Source organism: Capra hircus, chromosome 15 (assembly GCF_001704415.2).
Source record: "Capra hircus breed San Clemente chromosome 15, ASM170441v1, whole genome shotgun sequence".
NCBI lineage: Eukaryota > Metazoa > Chordata > Mammalia > Artiodactyla > Bovidae > Capra > Capra hircus.
The window spans coordinates 47,597,485-47,609,887 of record NC_030822.1 but is presented as its reverse complement, the minus strand read 5'-3'; the positions used below and the strand labels follow the sequence as shown (position 1 = coordinate 47,609,887).

The 12,403-nt window shown below is 47.0% G+C and overlaps 1 protein-coding gene across 2 annotated transcripts in view; it reads left to right on the top strand.

Annotated features, from left to right (window-relative positions):
* SERGEF (secretion regulating guanine nucleotide exchange factor) overlaps window positions 1-11,567 on the top strand; it is a 255,185-nt gene extending 243,618 nt beyond the window's left edge. Inside the window, exon 11 of one of the 2 annotated variants that reach the window (XM_018059617.1) lies at window positions 11,202-11,567. In XM_018059617.1, the coding sequence (XP_017915106.1) occupies window positions 11,202-11,422 (221 nt within the window). In that variant the 3' untranslated portion in view covers window positions 11,423-11,567. The remainder of the gene's footprint in view (window positions 1-11,201) is intronic. The other variant, XM_018059619.1, reaches the window with a different exon arrangement.

The following is a 12,403-nucleotide window of genomic DNA, read 5'->3' as shown; positions in this document are numbered from 1 at the left end:
AAGTGAGATCAACAGCCTTCCAACAGCGCAGGAGGACCCGGCCCTACACTGGGCCAAAATTTACTCCTGCAGCCAAAAAGATGCCAGCAAGATCAGTGAAGGTCGCTCCAAGTAGGCAAATCTCAGTGAGTACCTTCTACTTAAGACGGGTGAACTCTTATTCATCCTTCAAAATCCAGCTCAAAATTAATTCCTGGAACTTTCAGTGACACCTGCCTCATGTCCACTACAGAGCATATAATTCTCTCCTCTATGCTACCTCTGTCCCTTAGAAATACTGTGGCTTTTTTTTTTAATCATCATCCTATATTATTGGTTTTTAAAATATTTGAACACACAACAGAGAAAATATCAGTCATCCTTCCCCCATGTCTCCCTCTCTTCCTCAGAGACTGTGTGTTCTCAGTTTGGGATGTATTCTTCAGAATCTATACATACAGAAATATATAGTGGCTTTGCATAAATTAAGTCATAATCCCTCTATATTGTTCTGTATCCTATTTTCTCTTAAAAATGTCCGAGGTATTGTCCCATGTCAGGCCACGGAGTGCTACCTCATTATTTTAAATAGCTGTGTATTATTCAAGACATAATATTATTCAGTATTACTCGCTATTATTCATAATATTATTCAATATTATTCAATTATTATAAATAACTCATAATATTATTCAATATTATTCAATATACTTGACCCATATATGGTTCAAATGGTAGGGTCAAACCATAGTTTCTTTGCATATTCCTTTGTTGATGGGTATTTTGGGGTTTCCGTTCAAATCTTTCACAATTAGAAACAATACCACAGTAAACACTGTCGTGCCAGCCCCCTTGTACATGCCATTGGTCCCCATAATTGTCTTTCCCCATGGTGGCACTGGAGAAGGAAATGGCATCCCACTCCAGTGTTCTTGCCTAGAGAATCCCGTGGCCAGAGAAGCCTGCTGGGCTGCTGTCCATGGGGTCACACAGAGTCGGACACGACTGAAGCGACTCAGCAGCAGCAGCAGCACGGTGGCACCAGTGGTAAAGAACCTGCCTGTCAATGCAGGAGACGTAAGAGACTCAGGTTCAATCCCTGAGTCAGAAAGATCCCCTGGGGAAGGAAATGGCAACCCTCTCCAGTATTCTTGCCTGGAGAATTCCATGGATAGAGGTGCCTCAAAGGCTATAGTCCGTGGAGTCACACAGAGTCGGATGCGACGGAAGTGGCTGAGCACGCACGCATACGGTGTGTACCCTAATGGCCTGGGAGCCCCAAGGCAGAAACTCAATTTTCCTCTTCAGGGTCTTGTGTCCAGTACAGGGTCCAAGCCAGGGGAGGCGTCCACACGATGAAATAAATGGACCATCTGAGCAGAATCGTGACTGTGTGAAAGATCTGGGTGAACTCAGGGAATAGTGGCAAGCCTGTGGGGCTGGAAGAGAGGAAAGAACACTGATGCAGCCAAGAGGGACAGGCCGCCGTGAGAGTCGGTTAAGAGGTCCCTTGCAGATGGTGGGGAGACAGGAAATTGTCCACGAGAGGGCCTAGTCCACACTGTTTCAGCCTGACTTCCCCCACCCAGAAACCAGCTGTTGAAATTGTCCAGGCAAGAGAGACTCTGGCCCTGAATCTCATCTTTCTGTCCTGAGGTTGCCACCTGGATCCAAAACACATCAGGAAGCCTGAATTCCTTGCTCACAGCACCTAGGGACCACCAGTTACAGCCCACATGGTGAGATACCCGTGAACTTGGGCGACTGGACACTCAGACATTTCTCTGAAACTTGCCTGGCCCTGAGGCCAGCTCCATCCACACTGACATCTACCACCTTCCTGAATCCAGAGGCTTGCTCTCCGTGAGGTGCTCAGACCTCACCCCTCCTGTCTCTCTCTCTGTCTCTGTCTCTGCCTGGTGTTGCAGAAGAGCAGCTCTGCCTGAGGCCCAAGGCCCATGTTTGGCCTCTGGCAGGCAGCAGGCAAGGTGAACCATTGGCAGCCTGACTTTTTGCACCATCTCTCCCCCTTCTTCCCCCTCCCCAAGATGTGGTGGGGTGGGTGGTGGCAGAAGGAAGCAGGGTCTTCTGCAGCTGCCGCGGCCTCATCCCAGTGCTCATGAGGGCTCGGGGAGGATCCTGCTCTTCTATAGGATGCTCTTCCTCCCACCTGCTACACCTCTTGCCTCCCATCACTGACCTTGTCCCTGTGCAGTTGGGCCATGACTTTGAACCTGTCTTCATTACCTGAGGAGCAGGGCTTTTGCTAGAGAGGATGACATATTGACAAGAGAGATTCTGGAGTCCTTCTGCCTGGCTTGGAATTCAGGTCCACTTCTCACCAGGTGTGTTAGGTTGTATCTCACAGGCTTGCTATGGGGATTCAGTGAATTAACACACATAAAGTGTTTCTCACAGGGCCTGGCGTACACTAAGTATTCAGTGACTTTATTACCATTTTGGAACTACTGAAGCACCCTGAGACTCGGGAGCCCTGGATTCTAGTCCTGACTAAAATGGCCATGGGCAAGTTCTTTTACCTCTCTGAGCTTAGTTACTTCATCTATAAAATGGAGGCAAGAACGCTTCAGAGGGTTGCTGTGAGAATTAAAGTAACATTTATATGAAACTGAGAAACACCATCCCTAGGTTGTAGCCCTCATCTTCATGGTCAGAGGAGGCAGCTAGAGCTCCAGCCATCATATCCACATTTCCAGTGACAGGATGGAGGAAGGGACAAAGAAGAAAGGGGCAAAGGGCACATGCCACCTGTCTTTGAAGAAGAGTTCTATAAACTAATACAAAACATTTCAGCTTGCTTCAAAAAACTAAGCTCATGGCATCCAGTCCCATCACTTCATGGCAAATAGATGGGAAAAAGTGGAAACAGTGGCAGATTTTATTTTCTTGGGCTCCCAAATCACTGTGAACAGTAACTGCAAATTAAACAGTGACTGCAAATATAATTAAAAGACATTTGCTCCTTGAGAGGAAAGCTATGACCTACCTAGACAGCATATTAGAAGGCAGAGGCATCACTTTGCCAACAGAGGTCTATTATCAACAATGCTATGGTTTTTCCAGTAGTCATGTACGGATGTGAGAGTTGGACCATAGAGAAGGCTGAGCACCAACAAATTGATGTTTTTCAACTGTGGTGTTGGAGAAGACTCTTGAGAGTCCCTTGGACAGTAAGGAGATCAAACCAGTCAATCCTAAAGGAAATCAACCCTGAGTATTCATTGGAAGCTGAAGCTCCAATACTCATGCTGAAGCCGGAGCTCCAATACTTTGGTCACCTGATGTGAAGAACTGACTCCTTAGAAAAGACCCTGATGCTGGGAAAGATTGAAGGCAGGAGGAGAAGGGGACAACAGAGGGTGAGATGGTTGGATGGCATCACTGACTCAATGGACACGAGTTGAGCAAACTCCGGGAGATAGTGAAGGGCAGGAAAGCCATGGGGTCGCGAAGAATTGGACACGGCTTAGCAACTGAACAATGAACAACTCATTGGCCACACTCCACTGTGTAAGAAGTAGGGAAATATAGTCTCAATTCTGTGGTTCAGGGACAACAAAGGGTTTCTGCCACACATGCTCAGGTGTGTGCCTCTTCTAGGTAAGTATGCTCCCACAGAAAAGCTGCCCTCTTCCTAGCGCTGGGCTGCAGTCCCAGCACCATAAGGCCCTGTGAGGACCCAGGTTGCCAAGAAGCTCAGGCAGGTGCCACAGACCTGAACAGATTGAGGTGCTGTGTCCAACCTGTGCCAGGGACCGTCCCACCCTGAGATTCTGCCGCCCGCAGGGCTCTTAGGCTGATGCAAGTGTGGTGGGCTCTAAGCTTTGTCACTTGTCACAGCCCAAATCAGCTCCACTGAGCCCCATAGGCAGGGCACTGAACTCTAGAGGTTGAGGAATCCTTCTGTACCTATGAGCTCTCTACCCAAGTCTCGGAGCTTCCCTGGTGACTCAGTGGTAAAGCATCCACCTGGAATACAGGAGTTGCAGGGGTTTGATCCCTGGGTTGGGAAGATCCCCAGGAGGAGGGCATGGCAACCCACTCCAGTATTCTTGCCTGGAGAACCCCATGGACAGAGGAGCCTGGCAGGCTATGGTTGGTCCATAGGGTTGCAAAGAGTTGGACACGACTGAAGTGATTGAGACCCAAGGCTCAGACAGGTGTCCCAGGTCCCGTGGAGCAGCTCTGGGTCAATCAGGTGGGATCTCAGTGTCCTCGAGAGCCTGGTGAGTGCCAGACACACTGCAGAGATCCCTGTGTAACTCCAGGAGTCATGAATGCACTTGTTTTGGAAACTGGGTGTCCCATATGCCAGTTAGCTTAGGAGGAGACTTGTCATGGGCTCCCACCTCTACATGAGAACAGTAGCACCTTGCTGACTCCAGAGGGCCCTCCTGTCTTCACTGTGCCCCTGAATAGGTGGCCGTCAGTGAGGGTGGGAGGCGGGTATGTGTGTGAAACATCTTCTAAAATGCTGGAGGAGCTCAGAACTTAAGTCTTGAGTGAGCCCTTCTATTACAGGGCAGCCCATCTTTCACTCTCCAAGTTCAGCAGCCTGGTCTTTTTCTACAGGAGGTTTCTTTGCAGTGTTGGGGAACCCTTGACTTGTCATTCCACCCTCAGCCTCCCCATCTACGGGGAGGGTTTCCCACCAGCATGGCCTTCCTTGCCTTTTCCTGCTTCTCATGCGGGTGTGAGCTGTCCCCATGTGTCAGGCAGGGTACCAGGCATCAATGTATATCAGCACATGTGGGCTTCCTCCTAGGAGCCCGTGAGGGAGGTGGGGACAGACGTGCCATTGTCACACAGCTGTGTGGTGATGTGAGAACCATGGCAAGCGTAGCATAGTCCACAGTCATCCATAGTATGTGTTATATATGTCCCAGGGGCTGGTGGGTTACAAGCCACGGGCCAGATCTAATTCATGGCCTGTTTTGTATGGCCTCACAAGCTAAGAATGATTTTTAAAGTCTTGTAATAAAGAATAAGAATAGGCAACAGAGACCATATGAGACCATCGAACCTGAAGTATTTCCTGTCTGCCTTTACAGAATAAATTCGGCAAGCCCCGATATAGAACGTGCAGAGTTTAGCATAGATTCTGAAGCCACACCTCCTGGGTTCTAGAGCCTCAGTTTCATAATCTCTAAAATGAGAATAATCTTTGAAGTATGACTGCCCTACAGGATTGTTGGAATAAAGTGAGATAAAGAATATAAAGCACCTACCCTCGTGCCAGCCTCTTTGGGAGGGCTGGAAGAAGCTGTATCTGAGCCTGTGCCAGGCTTCTCAACCCAGTGGGCTACCCCAGCCCTGCACATGGCTTCCTCAGAGCGTTTCCTTTGGCAGGAGGAGAGGGGCCTGCCAGGTGCCCATTGTGCCATGTCCTGCTGCTAGGTCAGCGCTGCCTTCCTCCCACCCCCATTCCTGCTGACTGTCAGCTGGTGCCGCTCACCAGGGCCGGGCGCGAAGCCCACAGCAGGTGCCGAATGAAGCCCACAGGTCTGAAGCCTGTCCCACTGTCCACCTTGTGCCTCAGATCGGCCTGGATGAAACGCCTGCTGAACTGCAGGACTTGCAGCCTGGGGCTCATCCTCTCTGTGTGCATTTCCTCACTCATGGGCCAAACAGGCAGACATCTGTGTTTCCCCAAGCCCAAGCTTTTGGCTAATGACTGCCTTCCTCCCAGGGAAAAGGAAGAAGGGTAATCCCAGGCCAGCCAGGCTCCCTCTGTGAAAGAGTGGTCCACAAAACAGATTTTTCAGTGGCTAATGAGTGAAATGTAAAGATAATTACGAACTCAGATCATTGAAAAAAAAAAACAATCAAAGTATTTTCTGATCTGGATGGGGACGGGCTTCCAATTCTTACAGCAATGGGAGAAATGATTAGATAAAAGAGCGAGAAACTGTACTATGTGGAACCATAAAATTTATGTTTTACATCAAAACACCCAAAGCAAAATTTTAAATAAAACTGAGGGAAAAAATATTTATGCCACATATACACAGAATTAATACTCTTAAAATAATCTTAGTAAGGCTCTTGAGAACAATAATGGCAAATATTTATTTAGTGCAGTAGTGCCCCCTCATCCACAATTTTGCTTTCTGTGGTTTCAGTTACCCACTGTCAACCATGGTCAGTCAATATTAAATGGAAAATTCCAGCAGTAAACAATTCACAAGGTTTGAATTGCATGCCATTCCGAGTAGTGTAATGAAAACTTGCTCTGTCCTGCTCCATCCTGCCCAGGATATAAATCAACCCTTTGTCCAGCCCATCCATGCAGTACATGCTACATGCCCACTATTATAGGAAGAACCAGTATAGGATTTGGTACCACCCATGGTTTCAGGCATTCACTGAGGGTCTTGAAAAGTGTCCCCTGCACATAAGGGCGGACTGCGATACTATGTATTTTATATATATACTTATTCGTTTAATCCTTGTAAATGAATCAGTTCAGTTCAGTTGCTCAGTTGTGTCCGACTCTTTGCAACCCCATGAGCCGCAGCACACCAGGCCTCCCTGTCTATCACCAACTCCCAGAGTTCACTGAAACTCATGTCCATCGAGTCAGTGATGCCATCCAGCCATCTCATCCTCTGTCGTCCCCTTCTCCTCCTGTCCCCAGTCCCTCCCAGCATCAGGGTCTTTTCCAATGAGTCAACTCTTCACATGAGGTGGCCAAAGTATTGGAGTTTCAGCCTCAGCATCAGTTCTTCCAATGAACACCCAGGACTGATCTCCTTTAGAATGGACTGGTTGGATCTCCTTGCAGTCCAAGGGACTCTCAAGAGTCTTCTCCAACACCACAGTTTAAAAGCATCAATTCTTTGGTGCTCAACTTTCTTCACAGTCCAACTCTCACATCCATACATGACTACTGGAAAAACCATAGCCTTGACTAGATGGACCTTTGTTGGCAAAGTAATGTCTCTGCTTTTGAATATGCTATCGAGGGTGGTCATAACTTTACTTCCAAGAAGTAAGCGTCTTTTAATTTCATGGCTGCAGTCACCATCTTCAGTGATTTTGGAGCCCAGAAAAATAAAAAGTCTGACAAGAATTCCAGAAAAACATCTATTTCTGCTTTATTGACTATGCCGAAGCCTTTGACTGTGGGGATCACTATAAACTGTGGAAGATTCTGAAAGAGATGGGAATACCAGACCATCTGACCTGCCTCTTGAGAAACCTGTATGCAGGTCAGGAAGCAACAGTTAGAACTGGACATGGAACAACAGACTGGTTCCAAATAGGAAAAGGAGTACGTCAAGGCTGTATATTGTCACCCTGCTTATTTAACTTCTATGCAGAGTACATCACGAGAAACACTGGGCTGGAAGAAGCACAAGCTGGAATCAAGATTGCTGGGAGAAATATCAATAACCTCAGATATGCAGATGACACCACCCTTATGGCAAAAAGTGAAGAGGAACTAAAAGGCCTCTTGATGAAAGTGAAGAGAGTGGAAAAGTTGGCTTAAAGCTCAACATTCAGAAAACGAAGATCATGGCATCTGGTCCCATCACTTCATGCAAATAGATGGGGAAACAGTAGAAACAGTGCAAATGAATAAGTATGTATAAACTTTATAAAAAAGATACTATTATTATCCCCATTTAACAGATGAGACTGAAGCTCAGAGAAGCTAAGTAACTCGCCCAGGGTCACAGCTAATACATGGAGGAGTTGGGATTTTGAACCCAGGCCATCTGGCTTTTGGGTCTGAACACTTAAACTCTTCTATGCAAAACAGGGAAAACTTGTAAAGCAGAAAGTACACAAAAGAGGAAATACAGATATCCGAGAAAAATAAGAATTATTTTTCAGTTTCAGTGGGAATGAGAAAAGTACAATAAAAATAATGATAATGATGGACAGGGAGGCCTGGTGTGCTGCGATTCCTGGGGTTGCAAAGAATCAGACACGACTGAATGACTGAATAATCTTTGAGTAATAATCTTTGCCTTCAAATTAGAAAATATTTTAAAATATTATAATAACGAATAACTACTGACAATACTGGAGTGCTACAGAGATTCGCACAGATTGCTGTAGTTACATTCGAGTGGCCTTTGTGAAAAGTATTCTGGCAGTACTCAAAGCAATACTCAGGAATCTCAAAAATGTCCATGCCATTTGACCAGAAATTCCCATTCTAAGAATCTTAATTTGAGAAAATAATTAGAAATGTAGGCAAAGATTCGTGCACAAAGATGTTGATACAAATGTTATACAAAATAATGAAAAATTAGCAACAACCTATCTGATAATAAAATGCAGATTAAGGAAACTGTTTAATCTCCGTAATGGGCAAAACTAGGCAGTCATTTTAAATAATCTTTATAACAAAAGACACCATAAACAAAGTGAAGAGACACCACAGACTTCTGGGAGAAGACACGATGCTTATAACAAAGGATTATATAAACAAAAGAATACACAAAGAACACTTACAAATTAGGAAGAAAGAAAAGGCAAGCAACCAAAAACAGGCAAAGAATGAAAGAATGTAAACACACAATACATAGAAGAAGCAATTTAGGGGTAGTATCATAAAGAGATGCTTCATCTCACTAGTAGTCAAAATTGCAAAATAATTACATGTATTTAATAAGAATCGAAAGAATGTAACGGCAAAGATAGAAGGAAACAAATTCATGTCCACTGCTGACGGGACTATAAACGATGAGGCTGCAGCCACAGTGAGGAGCGGTTTGGCCGAACCTGCACGCGTGCCCAGTTGCGTCTGACTTTCTGTCACCCGCACGGACTGTAGCCCACCAGGCTCCTCTGTCTATGAGATTTTCCTGACAAGAATGCTGGGGTGGGTTGCCATTTCCTCCTCCAGGGGATCTTCCCGACCCAAGGACCAAGCCCACGTCTCCAGTGGCTGCTGCACTGGCAGGCGGATGCTTTACCACTGAGCCACCTGGGAAGCCCTTGGCCATACCTGGTAAATGTAAACGTGTGATTCCACCACAGTCACACTTCTAGGAATCAGTGTGCACAAACACCAATTTGTATAAGGACATGTGTTCCATACTGCAGTGCTGCTTATAGTAGCAACAATAGTAATAGGATTGTTGTAAATTATATATTGTGTGATAAAATAGCAGCAATGATCATCATTAAAGAACTGTCCATCAGAAGGGAAATGGGTGAGTAAAATATGATTTATGCATAATAATATACTATGCACAGTTGAAATAAATGAACTAAATCTGTAACTATCAGCTGAGATAGATTTCAAAAACAATGGTATAAAAAGCAAGTTAAAACAAAAGATATATTTGAGTGACGCTACTTATGTAAATCTTTAAAACAAACTAAAAATATTACATTGTATTTAAGGACACATATATGTAGAAAAATATAAAACAAGCATGCAAGCAATGTAAACCAACTTCAAATAGTTGGTTTGGAGGGCCAAGGATGAGAGGTGGGTCTTAAATGGTATATTTATAATTTATTTTTTTAAAGGTTGAAACAAATATGGTAAAATGTTAACTTATGTTCTAAATCTGATTGGGGAACATGTCTTTCTGTTAAATTATTTGTACTTTTCTGCATATTGAGTATTTTCAAAATTTCAAACAATTTATTTTTAATTTACTTTTCGAATAATCTGTAATTCTATGGAGAAATGTTTATGTTATTAAGGCAGAAAAGCAAGATGATATGTACACAAATATTTACAGGTTTCACAAATTGAAGATTTGAAAGAGAGACTGAAAATATTCATAGTGGGAATATTCACTGGCAGTCCAGTGGTTAAGATGCAGGAGGCATGGGTCAGCTCCTGGTCGGGGAGTTAAGATCCCACATGCTGTGTTGTGCAGCCAAAAAAAAGTAAAATAAAATAGTTAAAATATCCATTGCAGTGGGCAAGATTCTAGGAGTCTTCTTTTCTTTACACCTATCCATATTTGTCTCTACACCCCCCCTCGCTTTTACCACGAAGATGTATTACTTTTATATCCAGAAAAAAAATTTTTTTTTTAACAACCATAGAAAAATGTGAGTGAGTTTAGTTAGACTCCAGGAAAGGGTCCAAAACCTAGGAAGAGGTGCTGTGATGCGGTGGGAGCCTCATGGGCTTTCGGAGAGACATGCGCTCAAATGCTGGCTCAGAGATTGGCTGTAGGAGTCTGAGTTCTTTAATTGTTGATCAATTCAGTGAACCTTGTTGAGCCACAACTGAGATAGGGCAGTGAACAGAACATCCATGTTCCTCCCTCACTGTAGGGCAGACAGTCTTGTGAGGAGTGGCGAATAAACCCATCACCACCCAGACCATCTATCCACCGCCCACAGGGAAAAGTACAAGGGCGATGACAGGAATCCAGGTTGACTGGGTGCCGGGAAATCCGGCCTCTGAGCATGATCTAAACAGAATCTGAAGGATGAGGGGGATGTAAAGCCCAGCAAAGCCGGGACTTGGAGAGAAAGGTCAGTCCCGCAGGGCATGTTTTAGGAGCTGAAGGAAGCAGGGGTTCTGGCATGCAATGAGGTGGGGACAGTGTGAAAGGGGAGCCCCGCAGGCTGGTCCAGAGCCAGACCACTCTGCCTCACTGGCCAGAAAAGGCCTTTAAGGGCGGTGGGAAGTCAGTGAAGGGTTGAAGCAGGGGAGTGACCTGGTTAGATCTGCCGTTGTCAGAGATTATCCTGATGCTCCTTGAAGATCAGAGTGGATGGTGAGCAGCCTGGTTAGTTGGCTGTTGGTGTGACCCAGATGAGAGAAAATGGGGCTGGGATCAGGAGATGGAGGGGTGGGGAAGGACTGGAGAGAGTTTCAGAGGCAGAATTGGCGGGTCTAGGAGTGTGTGTGTGTGTGTGTGTGTGTGTGTGTGTGTGTGTGTGTGTGTGTGTGTGTGTGTGTGTGTTTGCGCGGGAAAGCGTGCCAGCATGCAAGAGAGAGAGAGGTGCCTGTAGGGGGAGGGAGAGGGAGGGGCCAAGGAGGAGAGCCAGGTTTGAGGCAGAAAGGTGGCGAGTGGGGGGAGTGAAGTAGAGCAGCCTCGGAAGGGCAGGGGAGGAAGCCAGGAGGGCAGGCAGGCCCCCAGGTGTGGCCAAGCTTTGGTTTCCTCAGGTGTAACCTGGGGTCCTCGGGGATACCGCACCCACAGAGGGAGTGTTTTGGGCCTGTTCCCCAGAACCACGGCTACAACAGTCTGTTTCTGTCTCTGTCTCAGGTGGCGTGTGTCACTCCTGGGGCTGGAACGAGCATGGCATGTGCGGGGACGGCACTGAAGCGGATGTCTGGGCCCCGAAGCCCGTGCCGGGCCTGCGTTCCTCCTTGGGACTCCATGTGGGCTGCGGGGCTGGCCACTCCCTGGCCCTTTGCCAGCTGCCAGCCCTCCCTGACCTGGGCCAGCACCCCAGGGTCACCAGTCCTTCCCCGGACGCCACCTAGGAAGCCAGATCTCAAGTAGCCATGGAGCAAGAAAGAAACCAGAAGGAAAGACACGCAGAAACTTCTCCCCAAGCCCAATCTGACAGGTTCAGAAATGGGGGGCTTGTGGCAGAGACCCTTGAATAAAGTGACCTTACCCACCTAACGTGTCCCTGGAGAATTGCTTTGTCAGGTTGCAGCAATCCTGAGAGGGATTCAGGAGGCACTGTAGGTGGGCCGACAAGACCAGAATGATGGGTGGCTGCCTGCCTGGGCTCTAGAAACAGACATCATTTCTACCCAGTGCATGAGAGGTCTTTACCCAAGGACATAGGAAGCAGCAGGAAGTCTCCAGCCTGTCCCTAACTGGTAGGGACAGAAAGTCCAGCTCTGGGGTTTCATTCTCAGCATCCAGAGCATACAGTCTGCTGGTTCAAGGTACTCTGGTTTGATGTACCCTGATCCGGTGACTGAATCCTTGGACAGGATGGAGTTCTTCCCTTGGTGACTGGGACCGAGGGAGAGGGCTCTGGAGTGGGAGTGGAGGAAGTGTAGATGAGTAAGTGGAGGAAGAGACAAGACTTCTGGAAAGACCAGGCCAAAGAGACCCCTGGGCCAGATGAGGGAATCTTCAGAACCAATGAAACTCCCAAGGTCAGTGTCTTCCTCTGAGCCAGGCAGGACTCTGCAGCCAGTCTGTGTGACTGTAGTTGCCAAGCTGTATTTCTGGGTGAGGGACCAGGACCCTGTGGAGGGGGGGAACTTATGGGAAAGCAGCATCAAGAGCCATAACCCTTGATCTCTGCCCCCCAGGCCCTTGGCTTCTGCAGGAAGAGGGCCTTCGGGTGAAATGGGGGCCAGGCCAGACCACAGGCCTCAGGCTTCCCTGGTGGCGGCTATGGCTCTGGGGGCCATGGCACCTTTCCCTCTGCTGTGACTGCCAGCAGGCCTTTGTCCAGAGGCCTCAGAAAGTGGCTTTCCCTGGGGGGCAGTATCACCAAC